General features: G+C 60.6%; 2 protein-coding genes across 6 annotated transcripts; one reads left to right on the forward strand and one right to left on the reverse strand.

The window, feature by feature from the left end:
* The first annotated feature begins 804 nt into the window (after positions 1-804).
* PFKM (phosphofructokinase, muscle) lies at positions 805-12,508 on the forward strand. 4 transcript variants are annotated; one of them, XM_053967468.1, is made up of 23 exons: positions 805-1,041; positions 2,340-2,438; positions 3,212-3,285; positions 3,379-3,456; positions 4,297-4,486; positions 5,136-5,301; positions 5,385-5,429; positions 5,518-5,626; positions 6,113-6,208; positions 6,298-6,390; positions 6,485-6,610; positions 6,925-6,989; positions 7,074-7,137; positions 7,268-7,414; positions 8,808-8,878; positions 8,967-9,054; positions 9,271-9,423; positions 10,260-10,424; positions 10,525-10,586; positions 10,788-10,899; positions 10,991-11,090; positions 11,940-12,045; positions 12,149-12,508. In XM_053967468.1, the coding sequence occupies exons 1-23, from the start codon at positions 900-902 to the stop codon at positions 12,294-12,296; spliced, it is 2,499 nt and encodes an 832-aa protein (XP_053823443.1). In that variant the 5' UTR covers positions 805-899; the 3' UTR covers positions 12,297-12,508. The 4 variants fall into 4 exon arrangements, with proteins under 4 accessions (XP_053823443.1, XP_053823446.1, XP_053823445.1 ...); XM_053967471.1 differs by lacking the exon at positions 805-1,041 and adding an exon at positions 1,153-1,336; XM_053967470.1 differs by lacking the exon at positions 805-1,041 and adding an exon at positions 1,361-1,502.
* A 613-nt stretch (positions 12,509-13,121) lies between these two features.
* Positions 13,122-16,225, reverse strand: ASB8 (ankyrin repeat and SOCS box containing 8). 2 transcript variants are annotated; one of them, XM_053967649.1, is made up of 3 exons: positions 15,860-16,225; positions 15,191-15,344; positions 13,122-14,515 (listed from the first exon to the last, which is right to left on the reverse strand). In XM_053967649.1, exons 1-3 carry the CDS (start codon positions 15,991-15,993, stop codon positions 13,883-13,885), a joined length of 921 nt encoding a protein of 306 aa, XP_053823624.1. In that variant the 5' UTR covers positions 15,994-16,225; the 3' UTR covers positions 13,122-13,882. The 2 variants fall into 2 exon arrangements, with proteins under 2 accessions (XP_053823624.1, XP_053823623.1); XM_053967648.1 differs by having other exon boundaries at positions 15,191-15,295; positions 15,855-16,225.
* Between the last annotated feature and the right edge of the window lie 65 nt (positions 16,226-16,290).

Here is a 16,290-nt window from a genome sequence, read left to right on the forward strand (position 1 = left end):
TTACGGCCGATCCCGTCACAGCTGATCCCGTTACAGCAGATCCCATTACAGCTGATCCGTTACACCGATCCCATTACGGCTGATCCCGTCACAGCTGATCCGTTACCCCGATCCCGTCACAGCTGATCCGTTACCCCGATCCCGTCACAGCCGATCCCATTACGGCCGATCCCATTACGGCCGATCCCGTTACCCCGATCCCGTTACCCCGATCCCATTACAGCTGATCCCATTACAGCTGATCTGTTACCCCGATCCCGTTACCCCGATCCCATTACAGCTGATCCCATTACAGCTGATCTGTTACCCCGATCCCGTTACCCCGATCCCATTACAGCTGATCCCGTTACCCCGATCCCGTTACCCCGATCCCATTACAGCTGATCCGTTACCCCGATCCCGTCACAGCCAATCCCATTACAGCTGATCCGTTACCCCGATCCCGTCACAGCCAATCCCATTACAGCTGATCCCGTTACCCCGATCCCATTACAGCCGATCCCGTTACACCGATCCCGTCACAGCCAATCCCATTACAGCTGATCCCGTTACCCCGATCCCATTACAGCTGATCCCGTTACCCCGATCCCGTCACAGCCAATCCCGTTACCCCGATCCCGTTACCCCGATCCCATTACGGCCGATCCCGTTACACCGATCCCATTACGGCCAATCCCGTCACAGCTGATCCTGTCACAGCTGATCCCGTTACCCCGATCCCATTACAGCCGATCCCGTTACACCGATCCCATTACGGCCAATCCCGTCACAGCTGATCCCGTTACCCCGATCCCGTTACCCCGATCCCGTTACCCCGATCCCGTTACCCCGGTCCCGTTACACCGCTCCTCGCGGCCAATCCCAGGTCCCAGCCCGTGTCCCCGCGCTGTCCCCGGGCCATGGTGGCGGTCCCGGTGGGCCCGGGGCCGTCCCCGGGGCTGGGCCGGTTCCTGGCCCCGGCCGCGCTCTCCTTGGGCGCGCTCCTCCTCCTCCTCCTGCTGTCCTTCCTCCCGCCCGGCCCGAGCCGGCGGCGCTCCGCAGGTCAGTGCTCCCGGTGGGCAGAGGGGACCGGCGCCGGTAACGGCCCCGGGAGGGCACCGGTAACGCCCGCGGACCGGCACCAGTAACGGCCCCGGGAGGGGACCGGTAACGCCCGCGGACCGGCACCGGTAACGGCCCCGGGAGGGGACCGGTAACGCCCGCGGACCGGCACCAGTAACGGCTCCGGGAGGGGACCGGTAACGCCCGCGGACCGGCACCGGTAACGCCCGCGGACCGGGACCGGCGCTGAACTGGAGCCGGGAGAGGCAGCGGCAGGGAACGGGGACTGCGACCAGTAAGGAAAGCAGGGCAGATCCCACCGGGAACAGCGACCCAGACCAGTAACGGCCCCACACCGGGACCAGTAACGGCCCCACACCGGGACCAGTAACGGCCCCGCACCGGGACCAGTGACGGCCCCGCACCGGGACCGGCGATGAACTGGAACCGGTCAGGGGGAGGTACTGGAATCAGCAGGGAATGGGAACTGGCACCAGTAACGCCCCCAGACTGGGATCGGCAGGGAATTGGAACCGGGAGAGGCACCGGCAGGGAACCGGGACTGGCACCGGTAACAGCCCCGGACTGGCACCAGTAACGCCCCCGCACTGGGGCCACCAGTTAGCCAGAACTGGGAGAGGCAGGGAATGGGGACTGGGACCAGTAAGGAAAGCAGTCTGGAACCAGTGAGGAGTGCAGAGCAAATCCCACAGGGAACACAGACAGGGACTGGTAAGGACAGACTGGCACCAGTAAGGAGGATAAACTGGCACCAGTAAGGAGGATAAACTGGCACCAGTAAGGAGGGCTGCTCAGTAACCACAGGGAATGCAAACTGGGACCAGTAAAGACAAACTGGAACCAGTAAGGACACAGCAGCTCCCACTGGGAACAGAGACTGGGACCAGTGAGGACAGACTGGGACCACTAAGGACAGACTGCCACCAGTAAGGAACAGAGACTGGGACCAGTAAGAAGGACGGAGCAGCTACCAGAGAGAATATGTACTGGGTCCAGTAAAGACAAACTGGGACCAGTAAGGAGAGACCGGGACCACTAAGGACAGCGTGGCGCCAGCAGGGAATAGAGACTGGGACCAGTAAGGAGGGCTCCCAGTAAGGAGTCCCCCAGCGCCCCCCCGGGCGGGAGTGTCCCGGCGCTGGCAGCGGGGCTGTCCCAGTGTCCCCGTCCCCGTGTTCCTCCCCCAGCGGTGCCACTCTGCGCTGGCAGCGCCACCCGGAGGGACAGAGCCGCCCTTCCCGCCTTGGGGTTTGCCCGAATTTCCCGATTTTTTCCAGGCAGGAAAATGTCCCCGAGCCCCGCGGGAGCCCAGCACGCCGAGACCCTGGGGGTCGGCAAAGCCATCGCCGTCCTCACCTCCGGGGGGGACGCGCAGGGTAAGAGGACCCCAAAGCCCCCGGGATCCAAAATCCCGCCTGAAATCCCTAGAAATCCCCCCCCCCCAAATCCCCCTGAATTTTCCTCCCGTCCCCCCAAAACTCCCCAAATCCCCTGGGATCCCGAAATCCCTGGGATCCCAAAACCTCCGCCCCAAATCCCTCCTGAAATTCCCCCCAAATCCCCTAAAAATCACCCCCAAGTCCCCAAAACTGCTCCCGTTGAGGTAAAAATCAGGATTTTGATCCCACAGCAGTCAGGGTTTTCCCTGGATTGAGGTTCTGGGAATGACCTTGGATTTTGGGGTGGGGTGGAGCTCGGGGGGAGTTTTGCAATGGCGGGGGGGGGGGGAACACTGGTGACAAAATTCGGGCAGGGGACTCCAAGCGGCACTTTGGTATCGAGCCAAAATAATCGGGCTTGCCCAAAATTCCCAAGGATTCATCCCCAAATTTGGGATTTTTCCGGGGGTTTCTAGGATGGGGGGGGCGGACAGACATGGGGGGGGGTGCTAGGCCACGGGGGCCCCCCCGGAGTGTCCCCTCCCCCCTCCCCCGTGTTTGTCACCCGTGTCAGGCGCTGCCACCAAAGGTCACCGGGGCAAAAATAACCCAGGCGGTGGCAGCTGTGGGGGGGGGGGGAGACGGGGGGGCACGGGGGGGACGGATTGGGGGTGTCCGCTGGTGGGTGGCAGCCGCAGGGAGGTGACAGGGGCCTGGCTTTGGGGATGTCACCGGGGGGGGGGTGACAGGACGACCGCGGTGTCCCGCAGGGATGAACGCGGCCGTGCGTGCCGTGGTGCGCGTGGGGATCTACACCGGGGCCAGGGTGTTCTTCGTGTGTGAGGTCAGTGTCAGCCCCAGTCCCAAAATCCCACAGCCCCAGTCCAAAATTTGGGAAAAGGTGTCATTTAACCACTGTCCGCCCTGTCCCCTCCAGGGCTACCAGGGGCTGGTGGACGGTGGCGACCACATCAGGGAGGCCACGTGGGAGAGCGTGTCCATGATGTTGCAGCTGGTGAGGGACACGGACAGGGGGACACGGACAGGGACAGGGGGACACGGACAGGGACAGGGGGACGCGGACAGGGACAGGGGGACACGGACAGGGACAGGGGGACGCGGACAGGGACAGGGGGACGCGGACAGGGACAGGGGGACACGGACGGGGACAGGGGGACACGGACAGGGACAGGGGGACACGGACAGGGACAGGGGGACGCGGATGGGGACAGGGGGACGCGGATGGGGACAGGGGGACACGGACAGGGACAGGGGGACACGGACAGGGACAGGGGGACGCGGATGGGGACAGGGGGACGCGGACAGGGACAGGGGGACGCGGATGGGGACAGGGGGACGCGGATGGGGACAGGGGGACGCGGACAGGGACAGGGGGACACGGACAGGGACAGGGGGACGCGGATGGGGACAGGGGGACGCGGACAGGGACAGGGGGACGCGGATGGGGACAGGGGGATGCGGACGGGGACACGGACAGGGACAGGGGGACGCGGACAGGGACAGGGGGACACGGACAGGGACAGGGGGACGCAGACAGGGACAGGGGGACACGGACAGGGACAGGGGGACGCGGACGGGGACAGGGGGACGCGGACGGGGACAGGGGGGATCCCCTCCTGAGCTGGGGGGGGCACTGGGTGCGGTCCTCACCGCTCCCAGTTTGTCCCTCACTGGTTCCAGTCTGAGCCTGGGCTCAGCAGAAAATGACCCAAAAGCAGAGCTGAGATGGGGGGAATTGGAGCGAGGGGTGGACATGGACGTGGGGATGGGACGGGCGGACGGACAGAGGGACGGACAGGCAGCCCCAAGGCCACCCACGCCCCGCTGTCCCCAGGGTGGCACGGTGATCGGCAGCGCGCGCTGCCAGGATTTCCGCACGCGCGAGGGGCGGCTGCGCGCCGCGCGGAACTTGGTCAAGCGTGGCATCACCAACCTGTGCGTGATCGGCGGCGACGGCAGCCTCACCGGCGCCGACACCTTCCGCGCCGAGTGGGGGGGACTCCTGGCAGAGCTGCTCAAAACCGGTACCGGGGGAGCCCCGAAACCACCCTGGGGCAAGGGAGAGGGGCGGAGGGAAAGGGTTGGGGTCAAAAGAGAAAGGTTTGGGATTCAAAAGCACACAGAAATTTGGGTTTTCGCACACAGAAATGTGGGGTTCTTCCCTAATTGTGGGGGTTTAGGACACCTTTGCTCCGCAAGGGGACATTTTGGAGGGGGGAGACAGAGAGAACAGGGGGTGTGCAAAGGTTTGGTTTTGAATCAGGATGTGAAACTCAAAAATTGGGTTTTTTTCCCCTAATTATGGAGGTTTGGGGCACTGTTGAAGATGCTTTAAGGGGGGACACAGAGGGAGAAGAGGGTGTGGTTAAAAAAATCAGGGTGCAGCACTCAAAAATTTGGGAATTTCTCCCAAAACACAGATTTGCAGCACTGCTTCCCCCTAAGGTGACATTTTAGGGGAGGGGGGGGGTCCCACATCAGGAAAGGAGGGCGTGGGAAGGTTTGTGATTCCAAAAGAGTTTTTGCTCCAAAATCAAGGTGTCCTACACAAAAAACACGGGGGTTTGTCACCCAAAGCTGAGCGTTTTCCCCCCCAAACAATCCCTTTGACACCTCTACCCCCCGAGCGGCCACCCGAGGATGACGTCCCCCTCCTGCCCACCCCCTCCCCAGGTGGCATCACGGCAGAGGAGGCGCAGCGCTCGAGCCACCTGAACATCGTGGGCATGGTGGGCTCCATCGACAACGACTTCTGCGGCACCGACATGACCATCGGCACCGACTCGGCGCTGCACCGCATCATGGAGATCGTGGACGCCATCACCACCACGGCGCAGAGGTGACAAGGACACCCTTTGTTGTTCCCAACCCCCCCCCCCGGTGTTCCCGTTTCGGGTGGGTGACGCTTTCTTGTCCCCGCAGCCACCAGAGGACCTTTGTGCTGGAGGTGATGGGGCGGCACTGCGGGTACGTCCTGGTGGCACCTGGCAGGGGTTCTTGTCGCCCCAAAAAATTGGGGGAAGTGGCTCAAAAGCAGGTTTTGGCCCCATTTCAGGTACCTGGCGCTGATCACGGCCCTGGCCTGCGGCGCTGATTGGGTTTTCATCCCCGAGTCACCTCCTGAGGATGACTGGGAGGAGCACCTGTGCAGGAGGCTGGCTGAGGTGGGAGGCAGGGATGGACACGGGGGTGGACACAGACAGGGAGGGAGGGAGGGATGGATGGATGGATGGATGGATGGATGGATGGAGGGATGGATGGATGGATGGATGGATGGATGATGGATGGATGGATGGATGATGGATGGATGATGGATGGATGGATGGATGGATGGAGGGATGGATGGATGGATGATGGATGGATGATGGATGGATGGATGGATGGATGGATGGATGGATGGATGGAGGGATGGACGGACACAGGGATGATGGATGGATGGACACAGGGATGGATGGATGATGGATGGAGGGACACAGGGATGATGGATGGATGGATGGATGGATGGATGGATGGATGGATGGATGGATGGATGGACACAGGGATGGATGGATGGATGGATGGATGGATGGATGGATGGATGGATGGATGGATGGAGGGATGGATGGGGATGATCTCCCCCCATCTCTGTTGCCACCCCGTGATCCCCCCAGACCCGTGACGGCGGCTCCAGGCTCAACATCATCATCGTGGCCGAGGGCGCCATTGACAAGCATGGCAAACCCATCACCTCAGATGACATCAAAGCCGTGAGTGGGGACAGGGGGACATTGGGGACAACCCCCTTTGCCCCCTCCCTTTTTGGGGCCAGTCCCGGAACTCTCCTGTGTCCCCGCAGCTGGTGGTGAAACGTCTGGGGTACGACACCAGGGTGACCATCCTGGGCCACGTCCAGCGTGGGGGGACTCCCTCAGCCTTCGACCGCATCCTGGTGGGCACCTCCTCCCTCACCCCAGTCCCAAACGAGGGGACCTGGAGGTGACTGACAGCCCCCCGTGGGAGGTGACACCCCCGTGTCCCCTCAGGCCAGCAGGATGGGCGTGGAGGCCGTGATGGCGCTGCTGGAGGGGACGCCGGACACACCGGCCTGCGTGGTCAGTCTGTCCGGCAACCAGGCCGTGCGCCTGCCCCTCATGGAGTGTGTCCAGGTGGTGAGTGGGGATGGGGGAACACTGGGAGTGGCCCCAGACCCAGTCCAGGGATGATTCCCACACCTGAGATGTCCCCAAACCCTACAGGGAGTGTCCCCAAGCCTGCCCCAGGGATGGATCCCAGCCCAGCACACCCCATTCCACCCTAATCCCATCCAAAACACTCCAGTCCTATCCAGGACACCCTGATCCCATCCCAGGACACCTTGATCCCACCCAGGACACCCCAATTCCCCCCCCCCCAGTCCCACCCCAGGACACCTCAATCCCACCCCAGGGACAGATCCCACCCCAATCCCCCTCTGTGCCCCCAGACCAAGGACGTCACCACAGCCATGAACGAGGGACGCTTCGAGGACGCGGTGAAGCTGCGGGGCCGGTGGGTGGCACCTCCACGTCCCTGTCCCTGCAACCTCAACGTCCTCAAAATGTCTCAAAAACCCTCAACTTCCCCAACCTTTAGGAGCTTTCAGAACAACTGGAATGTCTACAAGCTGCTGGCTCACATCCGCCCGCCTGCCACCAAGGTAGGGGGCACTGGGGAGGGCACGGGGAGGGGACACCCCAACAGGGTACCACCCCCATCCCACCCCCATCCCACCTAGGATACCCCAAAGCCACCCCAGGTTACCCCAGTCCCCACGTCCCTGTCCCCAGAGCGGGTACACGGTGGCCGTGATGAACGTGGGCGCTCCGGCCGCCGGGATGAACGCGGCCGTGCGGGCGACCGTGAGGATCGGCCTCATCCACGGCCACCGGATGCTCGCAGTGCACGACGGCTTCGAGGGGCTGGCCTTTGGGATGGTGAGGGTCCAGGGGGGAATGGCGTGGGGAAAGGGTCTGGGATGCGGAGATTCCAGAGGGGAAAGGGTTTGGGATGGAGGGATTCCTACAGGGAATGGGGCTTGGGATGGTGGGATTCCTACAGGGAATGGGGCTTGGGATGGTGGGATTCCTACAGGGAACGGGGTTTGGGATGGTGGGATTCCTACAGGGAATGGGGCTTGGGATGGTGGGATTCCTACAGGGAACGGGGTTTGGGATGGTGGGATTCCTACAGGGAATGGGGCTTGGGATGGTGGGATTCCTACAGGGAATGGGGTTTGGGATGGAGGGATTCCTACAGGGAATGGGGCTTGGGATGGTGGGATTCCTACAGGGAACGGGGTTTGGGATGGTGGGATTCCTACAGGGAATGGGGCTTGGGATGGTGGGATTCCTACAGGGAATGGGGTTTGGGATGGTGGGATTCCTACAGGGAATGGAATTTGGGATGGTGGGATTCCTACAGGGAATGGGGCTTGGGATGGTGGGATTCCTACAGGGAACGGGGTTTGGGATGGAGGGATTCCTACAGGGAATGGAGTTTGGGATGGAGGGATTCCTACAGGGAACGGGGTTTGGGATGGTGGGATTCCTACAGGGAATGGAGTTTGGGATGGAGGGATTCCTACAGGGAACGGGGTTTGGGATGGCGGGATTCCTACAGGGAATGGGGCTTGGGATGGTGGGATTCCTACAGGGAATGGGGCTTGGGATGGTGGGATTCCTACAGGGAATGGGGCTTGGGATGGATTTGAGGGGCTGGGATGGTGAGGGTCCTGTGGGGGAAAGGAGTTGGGACGAGGAGATCCCTATGGGATAAAGGGCACGATGGATTTGAAGGGCTGCATTTTTGAAATGGTGAGATTCCTACAGGGAAAAGGGGTGGAAGTGCAGCATGGGTTTGAAGGGTTGGATTTTGGGAGGGGGAGATCCCAGAGGGAAAAGGGGGTGGAAAAAGGGAGTGAGAAGTGTGGGATGGGTTTGAGGGACTGGAGACGGTTTTGAAGGGTTGGGTTTTGAAATGGGGAGATCTCAGTGGAAAAAGAGTCTGGGAAAAGACTTTGGGAAGTGCAGGATGGATTTGAGGGGTTGGGTTTTGGGATGGGGAGATCCCTGTGGGAAAAGGGTGCAAGAAAAGGGCCTGGGAAGGGGCAGTTGTGGCACTGCAGGGATGGAGATTCCTCAGGAATTCCTCAGGATGGGGGTGTTTAACCCCTGTCCAAACCCCAGCCCTGCTGTGAGTCTGATCTGCTGCTGTCCCCGAGCCAGGGGACATCGTGTGACCCCAGTGTCACTCTGATAGGGCCAAGGGGGGCCAGTGTGACCCCAGATCCTTCTCCCACCCCATTAAACCCATGTTTCACCCCCCCAGGTGGAGGAGATTGGCTGGAATACCGTGGGCAGCTGGACAGGGCTGGGAGGATCCAAACTGGGCACCAAGAGGTGACTCCCCCCTCCGTGTGGGGTCATTTGGGGTCTCTCTGGGGTCCCCCTCTGGTCAGGCTCATCCAGAGGAGTTTCCCCTTCCCAGGACTCTGCCCAAGAAATATTTTGAGGAGATCAGCGCCAACATCAGCAAATTTGGGATTCATGGTCTTATCATCATCGGGGGCTTTGAGGTCAGTGGGGTGTGGGCAGGTGTGGTCAGCGGGGTGTGGTCAGCAGGGTGTGGTCAGCAGGGTGTGGTCAGCAGGGTGTGGTCAGGGTGGGGTCAGTGTCCCCCTGCTATCCCCCAGCCAGCAGGCAGCCTGGAGCTGGTGGAGGCCAGGTCTGGTCAGGGTGTGGTCAGTGTTCCCACTGCTCCTCTCCTCTCTGATGTCCCCTTTGTCCCTCAGGCGTTCACGGGTGGCCTGGAGATGGTGGAGGGCCGGGGGCGCTTCGATGAGCTCTGCATCCCCCTGTGCATCGTGCCCGCCACCGTCTCCAACAACGTCCCCGGCTCCGACTTCAGCATCGGCGCCGACACCGCCCTCAACACCATCACCACCGTGAGACCCCAGATACCCCCCCAAAATCCCCCTCGTCCCAAACACCATCACCACCGTGAGACCCCAGATACCCCCCCAAAATCCCCCTCGTCCCAAACACCATCACCACCGTGAGACCCCAGATACCCCCCCAAAATCCCCCTCGTCCCAAACACCATCACCACTGTGAGACCCCAAATCCCCAACACCATCACCACGGTCAGACCCCAAATCAAATCCCCAACACCATCACCACGGTCAGACCCCAAATCAAATCCCCAACACCATCACCACGGTCACACCCCAAATCCCCAACACCATCACCACAGTCAGACCCCAAATCCCCAACACCATCACCACGGTCAGACCCCAAATCCCCAACACCATCACCACAGTCAGACCCTAAATCCCCAACACCATCATCACAGTCCCCGATCCTGTAGCCTCTACACCATCACCACAGTGAGAACCCAAATCCTGTATCCCATATCCGTCCTGATCCCAAACACCATCACCACCGTGAGACCCCAGATACCTCCCCAAAATCCCCCTCGTCCCAAACACCATCATCATGGTCAGACCCTAAATCCCCAACACCATCACCACAGTGAGATCCCAGTGGAAGTCCCAAATTCCCCTGATCCCAAAGCACTTCTCCCACCACTGTCACCACTCTGAGACGCTGATGGAAAATCCCCCAACTCCCCTGACTTTAAACCACTTTTCCTGACCCCAAATCCCCCATTTCATGTGACCTGATCAAGCAGTCTGCAGCGGGCGCCCCAAATCCCCTGACCCTAAATGACAACCTGGCCCTAAATCCCTTCTCCTGACCCCAAATCCTGTCCCCGCTGCAGACGTGTGACCTGATCAAGCAGTCGGCCGCAGGCACCAAGCGCCGCGTGTTCATCATCGAGACCATGGGCGGCTTCTGTGGCTACCTGGCCACCATGGCTGGGCTGGCGGCCGGCGCCGACGCCGCCTACATCTTCGAGGAGCCCTTCAGCAGCCGTGACCTGCAGGTGGGGACAGCCCTGTCCCCTGTGCCCGGCGTCACCAGGGTGGTGTGGAATGAGGTTTCCGCTCCTGACCCCGCTCCTACCCCCATTCCCGACCCCGCAGGCCAACGTGGACCACCTGACGGAGAAGATGAAGACCACGGTGAAGAGGGGGCTTGTGCTCAGGTGGGCCCCGGCTTTGGGAGGGACCTCACGTGACCGCCGTGGGGACTGGGTTTGGGATCAGGGGAACTGGGCTCTCACTGTGGTGATGGGTTAGGAGTGGAAGATTTGGGGTCTCACCATGGAGCTGCTGTTTGGGATCAGTGGAGTTGTTTGGGATGGGGTGAACTGTGGGATTTGGGCCTGATCCTGTCCCTGCTGTAGGAACGAGCGCTGCAATGAGAACTACACCACAGATTTCATCTACAACCTCTACTCCGAGGAGGGCAAAGGGGTTTTTGACTGCCGGAAAAACGTCCTGGGGCACATGCAGCAGGTGGGAGCGGGGTGAGGGTTTGGGATTTCCCCGGGAATGGGATCAGGATTTGGGGGATTTCACTGGCTCATCCTGGATTCTCCTGGGGCAGGGAGGCAGCCCCACCCCCTTTGACCGTAATTTCGGCACCAAGATGGGCGCCAAGGCCGTGGCCTGGATCACCGGGAAGATCAAGGAGTGCTCCCGGCATGGTGGGTGCTGCTGGATGGGGGACCCCAAAGAGACCCCAGAGTCACCCTACATTCCCAAACCATTCCCAAAAGGCCCTCCAGCGGATTCTGGGGGATGTTTCCCACTCCTGGAGCATCCCAAACATTCCTAACCTCCCCTCCCATGTTTCTGGAAGGTCCAAATATTCCCAACCTACCCTCCCATAGGTTTTCACCTCCTGGAGCATCCCAAACATTCCCAACCCCTGCTCCATGAGCATCCCAAACATTCCCAACTTCCCCTCCCATGTTTCTGGAAGGTCCAAATATTCCCAACATACCCTCCCACAGCTTTTCACCTCCTGGAGCATCCCAAACATTCCTAACCTCCCCTCCCATGTTTCTGGAAGGTCCAAATATTCCCAACATACCCTCCCATACGTTTTCACCTCCTGGAGCATCCCAAACATTCCCAACCCCTGTTCCATGAGCATCCCAAACATTCCTAACCTCCCCTCCCATCTTTCTGGAAGGTCCAAATATTCCCAACCTACCCTCCCACAGCTTTTCACCTCCTGGAGCATCCCAAACATTCCCAACCCCTGGCTTCAGGAGCATCCCAAACATTCCCAACCCCTGCTCCATGAGCATCCCAAACATTCCTAACCTCCCCTCCCATCTTTCTGGAAGGTCCAAATATTCCCAACCTACCCTCCCACAGCTTTTCACCTCCTGGAGCATCCCAAACATTCCCAACTTCCCCTCCCAGGTGTTCTCCCACCCCTGAAGATTCCCAAACATTCCCACCCTTCCCTGCCACGTCCCTGGAGGATCCCAAACATTCCCAACTCGCCTCCAGGAGGTTCCCAAACATTCCCGTGTTCCCCCCAGGCCGGATCTTTGCCAACACGGCTGACTCGGCGTGCCTGCTGGGGATGCGCAAGCGCAGCCTGGTGTTCCAGCCCATCGCTGAGCTGCGCCAGCAGACGGATTTCGAGTGCGTGTCCCCGCCCCGTCCCTCCCTTCCCCACCCTGGGAAAGTGGGATAAAGCCGGGGATCCCTCCCCAGGGATGTCCCCAGCCTGTCCCTGTCCCCTCAGGCACCGCATCCCCAAGGAGCAGTGGTGGCTGAAGCTGCGGCCCATCCTCAAAATCCTGGCCAAGTACAACATCGAGCTGGACACGTCGGAGACGGCGCACCTGGAGCACCTGACCCGCAAGGTCCTGGTCCCCGAGGCCACCCTGTGACAGCCACGGTGGCCACTGCCAGCCTGAGGAACCCCAAAAATCCCCTTTTCCCGCAGCGTCCTGGGGCTTTTTTGGGGATTTTATGGGATTTGGGGAAGTGGTCCCCAAGCGATGTCGTGATAAATTGAGGATGGATGGTGGAGGTTGAGGTTTTTAGGGTTAAAAGTCACAAAATGGAGATGTTTCAATAAATTCAGTGCTTGTCCAAGTGCTCCAGGTCTCTCTGAATCCATGGAAAGGCGAACCTAGATCCCACTGACACCAAATCCCTCCTGATCCTCAGGATTTCCCTGCACAGCATAACAGAGAGGGATAAAAGAGGTAGAACTTGAGCTTTCACCCCCAGGTTCATCCCACAAAATAACAATAGCAGTTTTTAGCTGCTTGGTTTCACCTTGGAGAGCTGCTCTTCCATTGGATCCTGGAATAGATCCCAAAAAAAAACCCCAAACCAACACCAAAGGGTGAATTCCTGGTGGGGAACCTCAGGAAGAGATTGAAGAGATGGGAGGGAAGCCCTCAGCTCCACATGGAGCTCTCTGGAGAAGATTTCTTTGGCCCACAAGAATTCCAGCCCTGCAAAATTTTGGTTTTTGAGGTGGTTTCACTCTTGATGCAGCATAAAAATTATGGATAAACAGGGAGAACTTCACTCTCCATGCTGGAGAAACCTGGATCTTTGACTTTCAGCCAACACATCCCAGAGGATTACTCTGCATCCCAACCCACAATTTCCTGCCTTGGGTCCTTCCTCAAAGGAGACTTTTTCCTTTAACACCTTCCTTTCGCAAGGCAAAAAAAACCAAAAAAAAGGGGAAAACCAGATTAATCCAACAGCTGGGATATAATTTGCCATCAGAGGGATATTGTTCATCGCAGGAGAGTGAAAGGGGGGGACAGGGAGAGAAGCAGAGGGATCAGAGAGGAGGAGATGGAGGGAGTGTGAGAGGACGGGGAGAAACGGAGGGGACAAAATGGAAGGGACAAGGGGACAAAAGGGAGGCAGCGTGAGCGGCCAGCAGGGTCCGAGGTGGCCGAGGGGAACAAAAACCACGGAGAGGAACCTGTGAAGTCACAAAGCAAGCGGGGAGCCTCTCCCCGGGGCGGGGGGGGGGCGATGCAGGGGAAGGGCAGGTGCCCCTCCCTCAGGTGAGCAGCAGCAGGTAGTCCTTGAGGCAGGATGCAGGGGAAGGGCAGGTGTCCCTCCCTCAGGTGAGCAGCAGCAGGTAGTCCTTGAGGCAGGATGCAGGGGAAGGGCAGGTGTCCCTCCCTCAGGTGAGCAGCAGCAGGTAGTCCTTGAGGCAGGATGCAGGGGAAGGGCAGGTGCCCCTCCCTCAGGTGAGCAGCAGCAGGTAGTCCTTGAGGCAGGATGCAGGGGAAGGGCAGGTGTCCCTCCCTCAGGTGAGCAGCAGCAGGTAGTCCTTGAGGCAGGATGCAGGGGAAGGGCAGGTGCCCCTCCCTCAGGTGAGCAGCAGCAGGTAGTCCTTGAGGCAGGATGCAGGGGAAGGGCAGGTGTCCCTCCCTCAGGTGAGCAGCAGCAGGTAGTCCTTGAGGCAGGATGCAGGGGAAGGGCAGGTGCCCCTCCCTCAGGTGAGCAGCAGCAGGTAGTCCTTGAGGCAGGCAGGCAGCGGCAGCTGCTGCACGGCCTGGGGCAGGAAGCGCAGGCCGAGCGAGCGGCGCACGGCGTAGCGCGACAGCGCCTGCAGCGTGCCCGGCGCCGAGCACAGCAGCGTCAGCCGCTGGCACAGCTGCGGGTCCCGGGCCACCTCCCAGGGCAGGCTCCCGTTCTTGCGCAGCTCAAAGTGTCCCGTGGCTCTGTGCAGCAGATCCAGGCAGGAATCCTCCCGCTCCGTGCCCAGGCCCCGCACCAGCAGCGCCACCAGGCGCGAGATGGGGCTCTGGCCCTTCAGGTTGACCACGCGCACCTCGGCGCCGAAGTCCAGCAGGACGCTGACGCTCTCCAGGTTGCCCTTCATGGCCGCCCAGCTCAGGGGGGTGTCGTTGTTGTAGTCCAAGGCGTTGACCAGGGCGCCGTTGGCCAGCAGGGCCCGCACGCACTCGGCGTTGTTCTTGAAGGCCGCCCAGTGCAGCGGCGTGTCCTTGTTGCCGTCCAGGGCGTTGGGGTTGGCTCCGTACTCCAATAAAATCTCCACGCAGGTTTCATCTTTTTCTGCTGCGTAGTGAAGGGCTGTCCGGTTGTAGCCGTCCAGGGCGTTCACCTGGGGGAGAAAAAACAAACGGTTTGGGGGTCAGCTGGATCCCACAGCAAGGGAAGAGTCAAAGGTCCCAAATCCCAGATGTAGGGAAAAATGAGGAAGGGTTTAGCCCAGTAGCCAGGGGAAAGTGGGGTAAAAAATCCAGCAAATTTAGGGTTTAATTCTTCCTTCCCAGCCTCCTGAAATCGCAGTGCGAAAATTTAGGTTTCAATCCTACCCCCTCTCCTTCCCAAAATCTCAGTGCAAACATTTAGGTTTTAGTTCTCCCTCCTCAGCCTCCCCAACAGCTCAGCACAAAAATTTAGGTTCCAATTCTTCCTCCTCTCCCAAAATCTCAGCCCAAGAATTCCCACCCTGTTGGGACACGGAACCTCCCCCTGGTGCCACTTAGTGAGGGCATATGAGCCCATGGAATATCCTGAGCTGGAAAAGACCTACAAAGATCATCAAATCCAAGCCCTGGCCCTGCACAGGACACTCAAAAAAATCCCCCCACTATGCTGGGAGTGTTGTCCAAACCCCAGTCCCTGGAGCTTCTGCCCCATGACCCTCTGGGGGAAGAGCTTTTTCCCAAAATCCAACTCAAACACATCAGCTCTAACCCCAGCTGTTTATCAGCTCCTCCTGTCTTCCCTGCCTCTTATTTTCCACCCATTTCCAGTTTTTCCAAAGCTTTACCTCAGCTCCTTTTTGCAGCAGCAGCTCCACGCAGTCGGCATCAGCCACCATGCAGGCACAGTGCAGGGGTTTGAGGGTGCCGTGCAGGCAGTTCACATCGGCGCCCTGGGGAGCACAGGAACCCCCCCGGTCAGGAACTCCCCCCTTTCCATCCCTTCAGAAAGGGTTAATTCACACAAATCCCGGGGGTTTGCAGGAACCGCCTCAGGGTCAGCAAATCCCACCCTTTCCCTGCGCTTCCCATCCCTTCAAGGAAGGCTTAATTAAGAGAAATCCCGTGGGTTCGTTTATAATCGGTCTTAATCCCGGCTCCCGCTTGTGTTTCACCAATTCACTGTCACCGAACGGCGCCCGGAGACCCCCCCGGCCCCGGGGGTCCAGAGGGTGGAAGGAAAAGCCTCGAGTCTCTAAACCAACCGGAGATGCCCTGATCTTCCCCTCTCGGGACCCGAAAACCCTTCCAGAGTCCCCGCGGAGGCTCCGCAGGGAGCGGGACAGCCGGGGACAGCTCGGCAGTGCCCGTCAGAGGGACCCGGAGTCCCGGGGGGACTCAAGCCGGGGACAGCTCGGCAGTGCCCGTCGGAGGGACCCGGAGTCCCGGGGGGACTCAAGCCGGCCGGCCCGGCCGCGGAAGGGGTGGGATGTGCCGGCCGCGGGGCCTCACCCGGCCGATGAGATCCTCCACGTTGTCCCGAGGGAAGGAGCGGATGGCGGCGATGGTGCGGATAAGGCGCTCGGACAGCGAGTACTTGCTCTGAATGCTCTGCATGATGTACCACATGGCGCGGGCCGCGCCGCGGCATCCCCGGCCGGCCCCGCACCGGACCCGGGGCGGGAAGGGAGCGGCCCGGGCCGGGCCGGGCCGAGCCGCAGGAGAGTCCGGAGGTGGAGCCGCGGCTGTTCCGGAGGAATCCGGAGTGGCTCCGGAGCGGTCGCGGGGCGGTTCCGGGGGGCCCGAGCCGCTCCCGGAGCGCTCCGGGATCAGCGGCGACGGCCGGCCCAGCAGGACGCGGAAATGCCGCTAACCAGAAGTGACGTCACACCAAGTGCCCCGCCCCGACTTCCTCGCCACAAATCCGGCTGCGGCGTCCGCGCTGGTC

The sequence above is a fragment of the Vidua chalybeata genome, chromosome 30 (assembly GCF_026979565.1).
Source record: "Vidua chalybeata isolate OUT-0048 chromosome 30, bVidCha1 merged haplotype, whole genome shotgun sequence".
NCBI classification, from domain to species: domain Eukaryota; kingdom Metazoa; phylum Chordata; class Aves; order Passeriformes; family Viduidae; genus Vidua; species Vidua chalybeata.

Coding starts and splice junctions, on each gene's coding strand:
- PFKM (XM_053967468.1), top strand. CDS start 900: ATGGTGGCGGTCCCGGTGGGCCCGGGGCCGTCCCCGGGGCTGGGCCGG. Junction 1,042..2,339: donor GAGCCGGCGGCGCTCCGCAG/GTCAGTGCTCCC, acceptor GATTTTTTCCAG/GCAGGAAAATGTCCCCGAGC. Junction 7,415..8,807: donor AGGGGCTGGCCTTTGGGATG/GTGAGGGTCCAG, acceptor TCACCCCCCCAG/GTGGAGGAGATTGGCTGGAA.
- ASB8 (XM_053967649.1), bottom strand. CDS start 15,993: ATGCCGCGGCGCGGCCCGCGCCATGTGGTACATCATGCAGAGCATTCA. Junction 15,345..15,859: donor CAACGTGGAGGATCTCATCG/GCCGGGTGAGGC, acceptor CCCTTTCTGAAG/GGATGGAAAGGGGGGAGTTC. Junction 14,516..15,190: donor TGCTGCAAAAAGGAGCTGAG/GTAAAGCTTTGG, acceptor TTTCTCCCCCAG/GTGAACGCCCTGGACGGCTA.